Source organism: Heterodontus francisci, chromosome 37, assembly GCF_036365525.1.
Source record: "Heterodontus francisci isolate sHetFra1 chromosome 37, sHetFra1.hap1, whole genome shotgun sequence".
In the NCBI taxonomy this organism is placed as follows: domain Eukaryota; kingdom Metazoa; phylum Chordata; class Chondrichthyes; order Heterodontiformes; family Heterodontidae; genus Heterodontus; species Heterodontus francisci.
In genome coordinates, this window is record NC_090407.1 from 28,468,689 (window position 1) to 28,487,142 (window position 18,454).

Below are 18,454 nucleotides of genomic sequence, written 5' to 3' on the forward strand. Positions count from 1 at the left end.
GGCTCCTGAAGTTTCACTCAATTAATCAAAACCAATCGAGAATATTAAAAAGCTGACAGGAAGTTTAATTCTGGGCAACAGAAATCTGAAACCCACCCAGAGAAGGTATATGTGGCAGCGATGTAGATGAAGTTTTCATAGTAAAGCTGTTTGGACTCTTTGAAATCATTCATATCACAGGTAATTTCCGATGAGCCTGCCCCTTTCACTGTCAGCGTGATGAGAGGCTGAAGGACAGGCTCGTCCCAGGCGTAATCCAGTGAGGAGCCTGGTTTTACCTCTGTCTTTAGTCTTGGCTCTGCCACACCATGTTGGCTGAAAATGATTGCGACCTGATACAACAGAGAAAGAGAGATCAAGAACCTGCTGTGAAGGCTGAACACATATTTCACTACTCCATGACATTGATATGAACAGCCCATTCTCTAGCTGCTTGCAATTGCTAGATGGCAGACATGTCACACTTTCAAAGTTACCATGAGCAAACAGGAATCAGCAGTTGAAGCACAAAAGTGGAAGCATCGTAAATTTGCGGTGATCTGATCTTGGGACGCAATACATGCTAACAAGAACAATGAATCCATCCTCTACCAAGTGGCATGTTGGGTTCCTACATTGAGCTACCTAGTTTAAATTGCTGCAGGTTCAGGGATTCTGGTCTCCTTCATTAATATTTGCAGTCACATACTATGGACTCAAATAAATATGGTCAAAAATTGACGAATGTCAAGAATAATTTTAGTAATGTTATATTAACCCAGCACTAACAACATAAACAGAAGAAATTTAGATTTATATTTTGTTTATTTTATTTTCCTGCACTTATTTCTCATTTTCCCCTCTCATATTTAATTCAAATGTCACAATATTTCTAGTTCATCTAACCTAACTGTTTTGTCTTAAACTTTAAAGGTTAAATACGTCCCATGTCCTCTTTTCTGTGCCCATCAGATCCATTTTGGAGGTAGAAAATCTGGTTGAACCCCCCTCAAAACGTCAGTTTTCTAACCAACAAAATGCCTAAATCTAAAGAGTGACTTGTACTTAAACATAACCAATCAACACAACACATCCGCAGGACGAGTCACCTTCTACTTGTGGTGACGACATCCAGATGTTATTTTCAATTATTTTCAATTATTTTTTTGCTTTCTCCTTCAGGATCTATGAGAAGCTGATTGCAACCCTTGAATTGTACTGTAGATCTGTAGATTTAAGTGTGGTAAAAATGGCCCATTATGATTTACCTCTGAAAAGTTATCGATGCGGAATGGTGGCGGCAGCTGTTCAGAGTTACTGAATGCAATATGGTATGTTGCTCCTTTCAGAGTGATCTCCACTCGCAGGAGGTGACAGTTGCCTTGAGTATCTCTGAAAAATAAAAGCAGTGGGTCAGAGAGCCCTTCAAGGCTACAAACTTCAGGCAGCTTGTTACACAGTAAGAATGAACCAGAAATGAGAACAAACAATGCATAAGAAATACAATTTTAAACCAACATCAAGTCTTTGTGACTGAATTGTGCTGCTAGACCCAACTCCCGTGAACTCAATGTTCTTGCCAAAGACAAACACTGATTTTCAGCAGGTCAGGTAGCATCTTTGTGCACAGATGCTGCCTGACCTGCTAAGCATTTCCAGCATTTTCTGTTTTTATTTCAGATTTCTAACATTGCAGAATTTTGCTTTTGCACTCTGATTTTCATGCTTATCCCCTGCTTTTCTGAAAATGAGCCACACTGGGATTCTTCCATGAAAAGTGGTCCTACAATATTTTGCCCACATGTGTTCTTCACACACAGTGAAAAGTGAGAGCAGAAGGGATGTTTAATCATGTGGTTAAACTCCAACCTTGATTGTGTTCTCAGATTTACATAAACTTCCCTCGGGAATTGCTGCAGAAGGCTCAGGAATGGGAATCTTGGCCAATTTTCCACTCAATAGTCTGAGGATGTTGAGTCCAAATGTACCACATTTATTGTCATTGTGGCTAAATTTGAGTAGCTCAGCACAGGTTAGACGTGAAAGCTGTTTCTACATCCCACAATACATTTACCCACAAAGCCAACTGGGTAGGGTGTCCAGTACTTGCCAACATGCATAAATCAAGTATCAATAAGCCTTCTGTGTTCTGCACATTAGTCTTTTTATTTAGGCTTGTAAACACACGGCAGAGTTTTATCACAATGACTGCAGTGTATATAAGTTTTACAGGATGACAGGACTTGAAGAAAAATATTCACAGATGTTGAAAGCTTAGTAAAAATGCAGCAAATGAAGAAAAAAAATCCAAACTTGTGCTGTTGGCCTGGTTATCAGGAGTGCCAAATAATTTAAACATTTTGTGGAAAGGAGATCGTGAAAAATAATCTCTAAAGGAATCAGTTATACTACAGGGACTGGGATGAAACCCAGTACTTGTACAGCGAAGATCTGTAGACTGTGGCCTGTGACCCAAAAAGCTCCTCTGCCCCACTCTTTTGGTTGCTAGAATACATTGCTAGAATACATTTTCAATGTCCTTTTTCCAACAGTCAGAAAACAATATTTCTAAGTTCACCAACTATTAAAAATTCAAGTTATAATACAAAAGGAAATCCCAAACACCAGAAAGTAGACAGCAGATCTTGGCAACATCTAATCATGGAGAAAATTCCTTCACAAGGGTGAACTGAGCCAATAGTACTTCAATCCACACATCTGTTAACACAGATTACTATAAATTCTAGCATATCCAAACAATAAATCAAGCGGAAAGGGTAAGAAACACTCGCAGTATTTTCACTATTCCACCAGCAGTAACAGGGCAGGAGCTACTGACCCTGAGCTCACAGGTAATAGATTTAAACTTTAACTTGAAAGGAAAATAAACAAACAAGATCCAACACACCAAGAGAAGTGAAGCAGGTAAAAGAGCCTCAACAGGTTCCCAATATTAGTAATAGTTGACAGCTTTTTATATGTGGCCCACAGGCTCCGTTATGGGCAACTAAATTCCCCATAAAAGAAAATCGTGCAACACTCCGACTGTAAAGTGTGATGCAGGAGTTGGTGTACGAGAATAATCCTGGCATCAGTCTGCCATTGACAGCAGAATCACCAGTTTCCGATTGCCAATTAATTCAATACTTCTCTATCAGAGATCCTGGCCCATAAACTAGGTTATCAGATTTCCTCTGGGATACTATTCTCACCTCATGTTGATGTGGAAGGAGTTGTTCTTGCTCACCTCGAACCCCCCTGACCAAGTGCAATGGGAAACATCCATCAGGCGCACACATAGTAACTGATCAAAATCATTTCTTGGCCAATGAAATACAACGCTGGCACCGGGTAGAGTTGAAATGTAACCATCTGGATTTTGAGTGCCCTGAAAAGGTAAGCTCATATTAATTACATTGTTGGTGAATCAGGGAGCTGCACAAACAAGCCCTGGAAACTAAACATGGCCTAGACCATACCTTGAATCTGGTGTCCAGTTCTGCTCAATAAGCCAAGGGAGGTATTCAAACACTTGAGTTGTTTCAGAGGGGGAGGGCCGGGAGGGTGTGTGGGGAAGGAGAGGTAGTGGGAGGAGGCAAAGGAGGGGCAGAGAGAAGCAACTTGTATTAACATAGCATTTTGATCTTGTCTTTTTTGATCTGTCACCAGCTTTTGGCAAGGTAGACCACGCTATCCTCTTCCAGTGGCCCACCACCATTATCCAGCTGGGTGGGACTGCCTACTTCCACTGTCAGAACATTGCCCGACTCTGCCCCTGCCACATATTATCCACTGCTGAAACCCTTATCCATGCCTTCGTTACGAACACTTGACCAGCCTCCCATGTTCTCCCCTCCATAAACTGGAGATTATCCAAAACTCTGCTGTCCAAGTCCTAACTCACAACAAGTCCCCTTCACCCACTACCTCTGAGGTTGCAGATCTACGCTGGCTCACAGTTAAGCCATGGCTCAATTTAAAAATTTTTGTTTTCAAATCCCTCCATGCTTTCACCCTCCCTATCTCCGTAATCTGTTCCAGCCCGACTACCTTCCGAGATAAATGCGCTCCTCCAATACTGGCCTTGAGCATTCCCAATTATATTCACTACATCATTGGCAAACTGTGCCTTCAGCTGCCATGACCCTAAGCTCTGGAACTCCCTCCTTAAACCTCTCCGCCTCACTTCCTCTCATCCCTCCTTTGAGAGGCTCCTTAAAACCTACCTCTTTGACCAAATGTTTGGTCACCTGCCCTAATATATTATGTGGTTCGCTGGCAAATTTTGTTTGATAACACTCCTGTGAAGCACCTTGGAATGTTTTGCTACATTAAAGGTGCTACATAAATGCAAGTTGTTGTTGTCCTAGGGATATCCCAAAATATTTCAAATCCAGTGAAATACTTTTGAAGTGTAGTTATTGTTGGTAAATAGACAAACACAGGAGCCAATTTGTCTACAGTAAGGCCCCACAGACAGCAAATCAGGTGAATGAATAATTAAAGTATTGGTGTCGGCTGCAGGACAGAAATATTGGCCAGGGTTGGGTTGGCTTGGCATCTGTTGGTGCACCTTTGTTGAAGGCTGTGAAGGCCAATGCTTGACAGGCAGGATCTGCCACAAATGCTGCACATGAAGCTGCCAAGTGATGCCGAAAGTTGTTCTTTTTGACATTGGCACCTGTTGCCAAGGTGCTGTAGCAACCTGTCATCGTGGTAGTGCACACCAGTCCATAGGATGTGTTGCATTTCTTTCACCAGCTAGTGACTCCAAAGTGCGATGGTCGACATTAAGGGCCTTCATGTCACGCTTGCAAGCATCCACGAAGCAGAGTGTTGGGCGCCCCACTGGTCGTCCGGCCCCGGCTATCTCACCATAAAGAAGGTCCTTGGGTATGCGACCATCTTCCACCCTCTGGACGTGTCTGATCCACCAAAGCTACCTCTGTTTGATTACTGCCAGAACAATTGGGTGCTCTGCCTTTGAGAGGACTGCCGCATTTGTGATTTTGTCCTGCCAGGATATACCCATAATGCACCACAGACAGCAAAGATGGAAATTATTGAGCTTCTTTTCCTGGTAGCTGTAAGTCACCCATGTTTCACAGCCATACAGAAAGGTGCTGAGAACACAGGCCTTATAAACCATCAGCTTGGGCCTAAGCATCAGCTTGGTTTTATCCTATGCACATTTCGGAGGTGGGGAAAAAGGTGGTAGCTGCTTTCCCCATCTGTGTATCCAGCTCTGCATCATGGGACACGGGGGAAATTCCGCGCTCTTCTTCATATAGTGCTTGACACTTCTACATCCACTTGAGCAGGCAGATAGGGCCTCGGTTGATGCAGAAGACTGCACCTCCAACAATCAATTATTCTCTCAGTACCTTACTAAAGTGTAGGCCTAGATGTATTTAAATTTTAGAGTGGGGCTTCAGACATGACTCAGACGCGAGAGTGCTATCAAATGAAATAAACATGAAGAGCCACAACAGTGTTCTTTAGCAGAACAAAGTGATTCCTGATAACGCAGCAGCCCGCTGACGTCATCAGAGTGCGCCAAGCTGCGCACATGCACAGCTACATCTTGCCAGAACTACGGCGCCTGCGCGGGATGACATCGGGTATCTAGCCCACCACTCGGCTGGAGGAAGCAGCTGAATGGGAGACTTTGAGGCTGGAGCTCGATCCCCGTCACTCGCTCCCGCCCCACAAGCCGCTCTTCCCCCTCGGCAATTCGCTCCAGGCCTCGCGGTTTCCTGCCCTCAGCTACTAGCTCCAGACCTCACTGCTCTCCTGGCGGATTGTTCCTCGCTTCGCGCCCCGCTCTCCGGCCGCTCACTCCCCGCCCAGCTGCTAGCTTTAGGCCATCCCGCTTCCCTCCTCTCGTCCACTCACTCCTATGTCACCCCTCGCGGCCCACCTTGCTTCTTCAGGCGACGCCTGGAGACTGATGAAACGTGGGAGCGAGTGGCCAAGAGCAGGGAAGTGACGCAGCCCAGAGCTAACGGCGGAGTGGGAGCGAGCAGCCCACCAGAGAACAGGGTGGCACGAGAGGTGATGAATTGACCGGGGGGGGGAAGAGCAGCGAGGTCTGGAGCGAGCTGCTTTTGGGGTTGGGGAGGTGGGTGGGGGGAATGAAGCGGCCAGTGGGGAGGAGGGGGGAGAAGGCATGTTGCCGAGGGGGAGAGCAGCCAGCGGGGCAGGAGCTAGTAGCTGCGTTCGGGTGAAGTCAGTCCTGGTCAGTCATATAAATGAATCACGATAATGAATTGGCAGCACATTTTATACTCTGCCTGATTTTCGATCGGGGTGACAATTCATTATCTTCCATTGGAAATTCAATCATAAAATTCCTTTTGTATTTAATAGGACTACTGTAAAATTAAATGGATCTGAGGATTCCAGTTAATATCCTATAACAACATAGCAGTATATTACTGGGCTTCCACCCAACCCTATGTAAGGTTAGTTTGCTGGAACGATCTAGCCATTAGCATTTCCTGTGATAAATTGAGCAGCGCCATCTTTAATCCTGGCAGTTGCCTGAACCCCTCAGACACTGATGTTCCAGTTGAAGAGCCTGCATTTGCATATGTGCAAGTACTGCGCCACCTAGTGGTTGCATTGTCAGCAAACGCAGCCTGAGCAGAAAGTGCTGGAAATACTCAGCAGGTCAGGCAGCATCTGTGGAGAGAGAAGCAGAGTTAATGTTGCAGGTCTGTAACATTTCATCAGAACAGGAATTAACTCGGCTTCTCTCTCTCAGATGCTGCCTGACCGACTGAGTATTCCCAGCACTTTGTTTTTATTTCAGATTTCCAGCAGCTGCAGTATTTTGCTATTATATTGATCTTTAGCAGATTGAAGAATGAGTTGGGAGAAAAGACTTAGAGAAAAGCCCAGCTTTTCAAAATAAAAGGAGGAGACTGAGGTGCATTTATACAGGTACATAAATAAGATGGAAAACAGTATAGAAAAGGTAAATGCAGAACACTGCTTCAAGCTGATCTGCAACAGGACAACAAGGTGACAAGTTCAAAAGGCGGATTTAAGACTCATGTCAGCAAGTGCCTGTTAACACAAAGAGCGAAATAGACTTCCAGGAAAGTTGGTGGTGATGAAAACAGGACTGCAGCATCTTTCCTAATAGATGAGCTAAAATGAGTCGAATGACCTTCCTTCCTTGTCTTTATCTATCTTCTGCTAACACAGGCCAATAAATCAATGAATTCAAGACAGAAAACTGGACAGAGCATTCAACATGCAATTCCGAACAATGGATGAATGTTTCAGAAGGAATCAAAAACAGTTCTAGAATATCACAGATGAGCCAACTGATGACTAATTGAAGCCACTAACAATGCGCAACACTGATGGAATAAGATCATATTACATTAACTGTTCCAACATCACTACCCTGGGTCTGCTCAGGTTATTCATGTTGCTGTTTTTTTCCACCACTACAGCCTGCAAATAGCACGTAATGCTATTGTGCAAACGTTTCAAGCACGATCAAAATCCTCTCTCTGCTATTTTAGTGGATAGCTTAATCCAGAGGAGTGAGCAATTCAATAAGTGTGTTCAATGTTCATATGATAATATTCCTTGAAGGTACAGGTTTTGTCCATATTCAGTAAAATACTTCATTTTAACATGCTAAAACCAATTTAGTGGGGGCATGCTGCCATAAATGATACAGAAGCACATTCCTACCTGGCCTCTGGCAAACTCTCGCTGGGCAAAGGCCAGCTTGTGGGAGGATTTGTTGTCCAGTAGGTATCGGGGTGCAAAAGTCACAATGTTGGTATCTCTGTAGCGTCCTCTACCTTTCCTGATATCAATTCCTGAGATACAAAGATGAAAGCATGTTTGGAGACCACAAGTAACCAAAAGTAATAATTGCTACACAAGCTCCATTGTTTGTCTGTGGACCAAATTTGTTACTGGTTATGCTTTCATTATGTTTAATTATGATCTGCTTTGCTCCCCAACCCCTAAATATTTTCCCTTTAGATCAGTAAAATACTTTATTCAGACTCACCGATACTATAAATGAGTCCTGGCCTATTCCCATGCTGAATCACTTTCACTGCTCGTACACCACTACCTCCATCTGGAGAGAATTCCTGACACCAACCAGGTACTGCATCAGGATGGATCCCCTTCCCAATCCGCATTGTACACCTGCAGGAGTCAGAGAATGTGAGGATATATCCACTCATTCACACGGTCAGTAACACGAAGGTGGTGGTTTCCTGGAAGACTTAATAACCATAGTTAGCAGTGTTATTGAATTCCTAGATGATGCTATATCATATGGTAAAGTTAGGAACTTAGGAGGAGGAAATTAGATTACAACTAGATTTGGATAAATTGAACAATTAGCTCCAAGATTGTTAATTTTTTTAAAATTGTAGTTAGGAATACAGGTGCACAGAATTTAGATATAAAGTACAGCATGAGTGGATGTAGGTTAAAACTGATAGGAAAGGAGACAAAACTTGGGAGTGATCATTAACCGTTCCCTAAAGATTCAAACACAACTCAGCAGGCTGTGGCCAGAGCAAAAAGGGTCCTGAGCTGTATTGCCTTGACTGTTCAGTGCAAACATGGGCCATGATAAGAGAGTTAAATAAGGCTTTGGGTGAGACCTTACCTGGAGTACTGTGTGCCATTTTGGTTCCCTCCCCCCGACTCCTCCCACCTCAAGAAGGACATTGTGGCTCTCAAGGTGGTACAGAGAAAGGTAAAGAGAATGATCTCTGGCTTAAGTTCATTGAGTTATGAAGTTGGACTTTGCGCAATGGGTTTGGAATTGCTGGATAGGCATAGTTTAGAGGGGATCTGATTCACATTTCAAAAATTATTAAGGGCATCAATAACATACAAGTTGACAGATTGTTTGAGGATTAGGAGGCAGGTAGCACTCGGGCTATCCATTTAACTTGAGAATGCAGGAAGTGAGGTTGGACATTTCCTCAGAGAATGATTGACCTGTGGGAACTGCATTCCCCAGCTGGTAACGAGGGCCAACTCCTAGTCCTTCAAGAAGGTGTCAAAATATATTTTTGAAAAGTTGTGATCAAGTAGAAGGAAAGTAGGATTATGGCTGAAAACCAATGAATTTAGAGCATCCCAGGGTTTGTCTGATAGCCTTTGAGAGGTCAGAAAAGAATTTTTGACAAGAGGTTTCCTGAATTGGCTACAGGTGCCTCTGCTTTATACCTTTCCCAGGAGGTGGAGCAGGAGGATGGGTACATGAGGCTATATCCAACAAAAAATGCAGCGAGCGCGTTAATCACCCAATAGCTTTTTTTGTCCTTAAGTACATGACACATCCAACTTTTGAAATTGATGATTATTAAAACCAGATTGAAGTGTACATACTGGGCTTCTTTAATGGCTGAGTTACACAGATTATGAAGTACAAGGCTTGAGTCAGATAATCTCAGGCATAATTTGCTTTGGTACCTCTTGGCTAGAGAGGTGAAAATCAAATGGGTCTTGATTGCGATCCAGTGACCCCTGCTAAAGGCAACTCGTTTGGAAATTGAGTAAGGATTCCAATTGCTCCTATGGTCAAACTGTTGTCAACAGACATTTTATCAGCTTACAGTGGAAGAATAGCCATTGGGCTATATTTGGAGATTGATAAAAACTATCCATAGAGAAGGACCATTGAGGACAGAATTGAAGCAGCTGTGATACCAGGTGATGCTCACACATCACAAACTGGATATGAGGTACTGGATTGTGCTGGGCCCATGGAATTGTATCCTAACATTAATCACCTCCTTTAGGGGAGAAGGCAAGAGGCAAATGTGTATGTAAATGTAAGAAATTGAAAATCAATTGAAAATCTGTACAACTGCAAAGTTATAGTTACAAGGCCAAGAAGGCTGCTTTCATAAGAGAATGAATACAGGCACTTAGGAACAAGGCCACTGGTCCATCTACAGCGCCCCATTTGTAGATCTACATACAGGATTGATTCAGACACAGATATATATTTCACATAGATATAAATATCACAACTATGAACCAAAATGATTTAAAAATCTTTATTGTAATGCCCAGCATCACAAAGCTTAAAACTAGACCTTTACAAACCTTTAAGAGGACAGATCCTGTTCATAATTACAAAATATCCAAATTCACAATTACTTTGAGTACATCAGATGAGCCAGGGATGTGCACTATTGCATGCTTAACTCACATGTTAGGTTGCTCCTTGTCTGCAAAGCTGAACAGAAGGGGGCTGAGGCTTCGTGCAAGCTCGTGCTCCTCGAACTGTCCTGCTGCATCAGCCTTGGCGTTGTCCTGTCGAAAAATTAATGGCAGCCCTGAAGAAAGATGGGAATGAAGCAGAACACTTCAGACCACTGATTTGCGTACACTACTCGCAGTTCTGAAAATAAGCAACACTACATCCTGTACCTATTTTTACTTTGGAATTTGAACTCTTTTCTAACCTGTTTTGTTGAGCAGCCAATAAGGGGCAGAAATAAGTATCTTCAGAGAGCCCTCTGCTCTGCACACAATCCGAATGCTCAGGTTCAGCAGGCGCTTTTTGATGTCATAGAGACGCATACGAACATGATAGTTAGTGGTTCCGACTGGTATTAGAAGTTCCTTGCACAGGGGAAAGTTTTCTAGTGTAATTCCTGACAAGAAAATTGCAATTAAAAAATGTTTCGAAAATAGGAAGTTTTTTTTTTACATTTAAATTATCCCTGGAAATTAACTGAAGCATTTCAAAATAATTTGCTCAAACATCGCCACCACTCTCCTTTCCAGAGACCACTTAAGGCAACTGTCTGATATTAACTTATTTACGCAGCCAGGGATATTGCATTTTTAAAAAGACTTGCATATCCACAGTGCCTTATCGTGATTCAAAATCACTCCACATACAATGAATTACTGTAAAATGCTCATTAGTGTATTAAGACAAATGCTGTAATCAAGATGCATACAAGATCCCACAAAGAGCAATGGAATGAAGGGCCAATTAATTCATTTATTTTAGTGGTACTGTTTGAGGGAGGAATGATGGCCAGGATATCAATAGAACTCTACATTTCTTTGAATAGTGTCATGTGAGCATTCATATGTACTCAGAATATTCATTCAAGTCTGGTGTGGAGCTTAATCCCAAAACGTTCTAACCCCAGAGGTAAGTGTTGCCCACTGAGCCAAACTGATAACTTGTCTTCAGTGCCATTTTGTAGCCAAGTCAAAAATACTCAACTATTTAAATATGGCATCCATTTGACAGCATACTGGATATAAATCATCTGCAGTTGTCACAGGACTTATTTGGAACGCAACAAACATTGGCATAACACACTCGTGATGGTCAGTTCCATTTACTGCAGATTTGTTGGGTCATACTTACCTCAATGTACTCCCAATTAAACCTCAAAAACCCAAGCACAATATAGATATAAAAAGAAAGTCTACAAATATTGGAAATGGACAGCAGATCCAACATCAACTGCGAGAGAAAGTTTGAGTGCAAGACACTTCTTCAATGTAGGATCTCTACCTATAAACATAGACTGTCTCTCTTCCAGCTGAAAAGAGACAAGATGTGTATTTCCAGCCTATTCTTATTTCATTCTTTCACTGCACACCAAGAACTGTTCATTTGTGCAACTTATGTTACAGAAAATCTGAAAAGTACTTCTGCAGAATATAAAATGTAGCCTATTTTACCATCTAACAATGACAGATGCCCTCTGCATTTAAGGTTAGCAAGAGGCAAAAAGGATAGAAGAACAATTTGACGTCTTACCAAGCTCGATGTCCTGAGATGTGTCAGTTGTGTGCAGCACAGCATCTTTCCCTTGTTTCAATGGCCCATTGATGGAGGTGCCTTTGACATAGTAGGAAAGCTCACAGGGTAGTAGATTTGTTAGGACGAGGGTGGGTAGCAAGTAGACAGTGTGACCTGGTGGTCGGTAAACCTGCATAGCATTGCCGGACATTAAATTTAAGGGCATGTTATCGGGGTAGTTCTCCTTCTTAACGGCCACACAATACCTAGAAGTAAAAACAAACTTTAAAAAATGTTGAAACTCCAGCTATATTTCTACACTCTTATTAAAATAGCCTGCATTTATACAAGGCCTTTAAGGTAGTAAAACATTTCAACAAGTTTCACAGAGGATTTTTCAGATAATGATGGACCCTGTGACAAAGGAGATGACTGAGGAGGCATTGATCAGAGGTGGGTTTTAGGGAGGGCCTTTAAGGAAGTCAGGGAATTAGAGGTACATGGGTTTAGTGATACAATTCCAAAGCCTGAGGTCCAGATGGCTGAAGGCACGGCTTCCAAAAATAGAGCACAGGGAGAAGTGGGAGAATGTATAAGATGGCCAGAGTCAGTGAAGCAGTTGAGAGGAGTTAAACATGAAGATGAGAATTAAATAAAAGGTGCTGGCTACACTTGAAACTCTTAAAATACCTGTCAAACTATAGGCATCCTATTAATGAAGTTAGTTTTAAAGGAATATTTGTTCCATGGACAGTTTATTTCCCTTATACACCTAAGTACAAATAGGCTTATGCCTTAATCTTTTTTTGCGCTTATCAAAGTAAAGGATTCAATGATATGGGAAAAACTAAACTTTTACCTCTTTTTCTCCAAAGACAGCATCAAGGTGCAGAAGGTTACATTATTTAGTTTTTAATAATTTTCACCTGAAAATTGTGGGATGTTGCAACATCTCCAGATTGCTGAGGGTCTCAAAAGATTTGATTTCAAGACCCCTGAGGTTGAGTTGAAATCCCCAGCTGTTCTGTCGAAATCTGAAGTTGTGCTGAAGCTGTTTCGTGCTCTGGACATGCTTGGAGTGCTGCAGTCAGTTCTGGTAGCCATGACACAAGGGAGCCATCCAGGCCTTAAGTGCAGTGCAGACAAGTCCAAGAAAACTAATCACTGACATTACACAGTAAGGCTTTTAAGGAATGATGTGACAAGCTGGCGCTCTTCAGTTTCGAAAACAGCAGTTTCAAGGAATCTTACAGCAGTATAAGAAATAAAAGGTCAAGCAAATTGAAGCAAAGTCAGATATACCAAAGCAACAGGACAGGACAGCACTAGTTCATGGTTGTGAAAGGTAAATTTAGGACAGATGTCAGGAAGTATTTCTTTACACAGGTGATAAACATCTGGAATGCATTGCCAGGAAGAGTAGTTGAGTCAAGCACATGACTCATTTAAGAAACAGCTGGTTCCAATAATATGAAATCTGTAAGATTGGCTTTCTGTAAGAATAAGATCAAAAAGGTTGAACGGCTGTCTTCATCCAGACCTATTTTGTGCTATATATATTTTTCATTTGATGAATTTCATCTCTTTTCTAATACATATGAAAAAATATGCTACACAAGCACCAAATTTTATTTTAAATAAACCAAAAGGTTAAGACTATATAGGCAATAAGAAGTGCTCTAGCTGAGCTTTGGCAACACCAAATTTGCTCCAATTTTTGTGCAGAAAATATCATGTTTTAAAATAATTGAAAACTTCCCAGGGAAAACTCTAAGCAAGAGTTAACTGCAGAGTAAAGCTCTCTCTACACTGCCTGACCAAGCAATTCAGGCCAGGTATAGCTCAGATTAGATGCAGAGTAAAATCCCCTCTACTCTGCCCTAAGAATGTGATTTAACTTCAATGTCAGTGTCCCCTTCTGTAGCATATGGCATTCCCCATTCTATTCTGGTGAATACTCAGTGACATTTTAGTGCAAGTGTATAACTAATATTGAGGATTTTGACCAACTGGGAACTGGATTGAAAATAGCAAAAGTTATCTTCACTTAGAACTAGCAGAGAGCCAGATTGTTTTAACTCATCACTCTGGGCTGGATTTAAACTCAGGCCTTGAAAGTGACCAAACAGTTTTGCATCCTCTGCATCACCAAGTGTCCCTTTGGTTGAGATTCCTTCATTAATGCAATATTTTTCCTTAATAGGTATACAACAATGGTTCCTATTTGAAATAAGAACTCTTGGCAGACAGATACAAAAAATGCACCCTCTACGTTAACTGCCTAAATTTTTGTTCTCCAACACACGAATTTTAATAAAAAGCTTTAAAAAACTGCACTATTAGAAACATCGTAAATCCATTAGCATCTGTGGAGAGAACGGAGGGTGAAATGTTTCAAACCAGGCCCTTCTTCAGAACTGGAATTTTTGTATTCAGTGACTAAGCATTGCTTCATGTTCTGAAGGTTGCACAGAAAATGTTTTAAAAGATTGCATATCATAACATTATACCTAAATATTTTGGGAACTTAACAGGAATAATTACAACTGACATAAGAACAGATTGCTTACCTGTAGCAGCAGTTGTCGTCACAGTCTGACGAATGACACTCACGCTTGCTGCTGTTCACCTCCCCTACTTTTGCCACGCTGGTCCAAAAGATGGGTGTTTTACAGAAGAACAACCCAAGCCCCTTCGGTCTTGCTTGTAGACGCCAAGATGTTAGGTGTAAGGGGATTGCCAACGAGTCACCAGGTAACACTGCTGGCAACACCACGGGTTCTGAAATTATCAGAATTAGCTTGCATTAATTTGAGAACATACAAAATCAGTGAACAATATCTGTATTAAAAACAAGAAATGCTGGAAATACTCAGGAGGTCTGGCAGCATCTGTGGACAGAGAAGCAGAGTTAACATTTCAGGTCAGTGACCCTTCTTCAGAACTGGCAAATATTAGAAATGTGAAAGGTTATAAGCGAGTAAAGCGGGGGTGGGGCAAGAGATAACAAAGGAGGTGTAGATAGGACAAGGTCACAATAGCTGACCAGAAGGTCGTGGAGCAAAGGCAAACAATATGTTAATGGTGTGTTGAAAGACAAAGCATTAGTACAGATAGGGTGTTAATGGACTGAAAATTGAACAAGTACAAACATGAAAAAAAAACAGTGGGTAAGCAAACTGAACAAACTAAGATGAAATAAAATAAACACAAAAAAATATATATATAAAAAAAGAAAAAAAAACAGTATCTGTAAACTGTTGCCTGGGAAAATAACAGTACCACTACTAGTCTTATGTCAGAGTCCATCATTGTGATGATGGTCCTAAGGATATCCTAGCTGAAAGATGAGGCTGAAGAGACAGGCATCACATTTTTCTACTCTTCTCACTACTGATCACAGGCAAGCAATTTGCCTCTTACTGGTTTGAACTTATTTGGCCTACTCTCACTATTTAAATTAATATTCTGCATTTATCTTTTCCATTTTCATAACTACTTTACCTACCTGTACAGTTATCGCTCAGATACCACCTTTTCAGACAGAAAGGCCCAAGTCTCTCGAGTCTTTGCTCACATTTCAGGCCTTTGACATAAGGAATCAACCTGCGGCTCTGTTCTGCAACATGCATAGGGCCTGAAAGTGATGCTTGTGTCTTGGTGATCAGAACTGGACACATTACTCAAGGTATGATCTGACCAGAGAAGTACAGACTGATCTGGTTAAGTAGTTCAATATTCTGTTGGCTTTGCTGATTACTGTTCCGCTTTGGTTCTACATGTTCAGCTTCAGGTCTACTAGCAGCCTGTGTCGACAGGTTATTCAATCACAGGAGTCATCACAACAGAGCCTCACACCTTGTTCTCAACCAATGTCCAGAGCAATTTCTAGAGGGGGTCAGGCAGTTATTGATCAGAACCCTGTTTGCTTTTCCCTTCTTCAGCCCAGGGCACTGGTCTCAATATTATGCCTTGCTGCTGCAAAGTTGAATTAAAAGATGCATTCACCAAGTGAATATTACAGTTTTCATATACAGATCAGATTATGAAATTCTCTCTCAGCTAACTGATTTCACCTTAGTTCTTACCTAAGAAATGGGAATGGGAAAACTCAGTCATGGTAGCCCAGGGCTGTGAAACAAACATTTTTAGTGCTAAGTTACAGAAATACTCAATAATAGGTTAAAAAGGCTGCTCATCTATAGAAGAATATAAAGTTGTAAGTGTTCACACTTACAATCAAGATCAAAGAAAATTACCAAATTAGATTTTTAAAAATGACAGCTGTCAGTTGCAGCCAATTCACATATACTGTTCAACTAAAATGGCTGAATCTATCACTAATCAAAAACGAATGGCTCAAGTTATGACATTAGTGCATTGCATAGTGTACTTATTTTATCGTTTCTAATAACAGGTTTTAGAAAGGATAATGTTTAAACCAACAGTTTAAAATAAAAAAGCTGCTTGTTTTTAAACTCTGCATAAAAATATCTAAAACCTAATATTAGTCTCTATTTCACTGTGGACAGCATGTGAGGTTACATCATAAATGGACGGAATGGGCGTGGTGGGCCTGATGATCCTTTCTTTGTAGGGTTTGTCTTACTGATGTACTCGTGAGCTATTGCTGGAATTCCAGAACATACTGTCATGCTAATTAATAACTTACTGTCTGGAGCAGATGGGCTGTCCAGTCTGAGTTCCATGGGTACCTCCAATTTGTTTTTCACAATCAACGCTGAGCGGACAGTTATCACTTTTCTTGCACTTCCCTCCAGAGTCACAGAAAACACGACCCGTACAGGGGGCAGTGCAGAGAACTACAGGGAAAGGAAGAACAATGTAACATTCTATTCATAAAGGAGCACTTAACAATTTGTCTCAGTACAATATAGAGGATTTAATCTGATCCATAATATTTCCCATATACAGAAAACTAAAAAGGATTACCATAAATGTCAGTCTATATAATTATAATCCCAGTCTAATGGGACTGGGAATTTTAGAGAAACTTTGTAAACTCAAATCCTAAGAGGGCATAAAACATGCCTGAACATTTGGCATTTACATCAGTTATGTATTATATATAGGGCAGAATTTCTGATTGATGCGTTTCATGTGTGAACACTAGGCATTAACTTACTACACTGCTGTTAACATAGCACAACGGACATTTGGTATGATGTGTTAAAATATTTGTACACAACCTGCATTTGTAATTTCTACGTTCCATGAATATCTCCAAAGCTAAGTATTGAGACTGTCACATTTGATAATGTCAGATGCTTGACCTGACACACACAAGGAAGAACTTGTATTTATACAGTTCCTAATCATATCAGCAGGATACGGATAATTCTGAAGACCTGTGCTCCAGAACTTGCCGCCCCCTAGCTAAGCTGTTCCAGTACAGCTACAACACTGGCATCTAACCTGCAATGTGGAAAATTGCCCAGGTATGTCCTGTACACAAAACGCAGGACAAGTCCAACCCGGCCAATTACCGCCCATCAGCCTACTCTCAATCATCAGTAAAGTGGTGGAAGGTGTCATCAACAGTGCCATCAAGCGGCACTTGCTTAGCAATAACCTGCTCAGTGACGTTCAGTTTGGGTTCCGCCAGGGCCACTCAGCTCCTGACCTCATCACAGCCTTGGTTCAAACATGGACAAAAGAGCTGAACTCAAGAGGTGAGGTGAGAGTGACTGCCCTTGACATCAAGGCAGCATTTGACCGAGTATGGCATCAAGGAGCCCTAGCAAAACTGAAGTCAATGGGAATCAGGGGGAAAACCCTCCGCTGGCTGGAGTCATACCTAGCGCAAAGGAAGATGGTTGTGGTTGTTGGAGGTCAATCATCTCAGCTCCAGGACATCACTGCAGGAGTTCCTCAGGGTAGTGTCCTTGGCCCAACCATCTTCAGCTGCTTCATCAATGACCTTCCTTCAATCATAAGGTCAGAAGTGGGGATGTTCGCTGATGATTGCACAATGTTCAGCACCATTCGTGACTCCTCAGAAACTGAAGCAGTCCGTGTAGAAATGCAGCAAGACCTGGACAATATCAAGGCTTGGGCTGATAAGTGGCAAGTAACATTCGCGCCACACAAGTGCCAGGCAATGACCATCTCCAACAAGAGAGAATCTAACCATCTCCCATTGACATTCAACGGCATTACCATTGCTGAATCCCCCACTATCAACATCCTAGGGGCTACCATTGACCAGAAATTGAAGTAGCCATATAAATACCGCGGCTACAAGAGCAGGTCAGAGGCTAGGAATCCTGAGGCGAGTAACTCACCACCTGACTCCCCAAAGCCTGTCCACCATCTACAATGCACAAGACAGGAGTGTGATGGAATACTCTCCACATGCCTGGATGGGTGCAGCTCCAAAAACACTCAAGAAGCTCGACACCATCCAGGACAAAGCAGCCCGCTTGACTGGCACCCCATCTATAAACATTCACTCTCTCCACCACCGACGCACAGTGGCAGCAGTGTGTACCATCTACAAGACGCACTGCAGCAATGCATCAAGGCTCCTTAGACAGCACCTTCCAAACCCGCGACCTCTACCAACTAGAAGGACAAGGGCAGCAAATACATGGGAACACCACCACCTGCAAGTTCCCCTCCAAGTCACACACCATCCTGACTTGGAACTATATTGCCGTTCCTTCACTGTCGTTG

At 42.0% G+C, this 18,454-nt stretch overlaps 1 protein-coding gene across 1 annotated transcript in view; it reads right to left on the minus strand.

The window, feature by feature from the left end:
• Nucleotides 1–18,454, minus strand: part of vps13d (vacuolar protein sorting 13 homolog D) — a 292,361-nt gene that overhangs the window by 103,963 nt on the left and 169,944 nt on the right. The window contains 10 exon segments of the mRNA XM_068017446.1: nt 97–332; nt 1,248–1,371; nt 3,192–3,367; nt 7,693–7,823; nt 8,021–8,163; nt 10,196–10,322; nt 10,452–10,643; nt 11,777–12,024; nt 14,329–14,539; nt 16,431–16,581. Coding sequence (XP_067873547.1) covers nt 97–332; nt 1,248–1,371; nt 3,192–3,367; nt 7,693–7,823; nt 8,021–8,163; nt 10,196–10,322; nt 10,452–10,643; nt 11,777–12,024; nt 14,329–14,539; nt 16,431–16,581 — 1,739 coding nt within the window.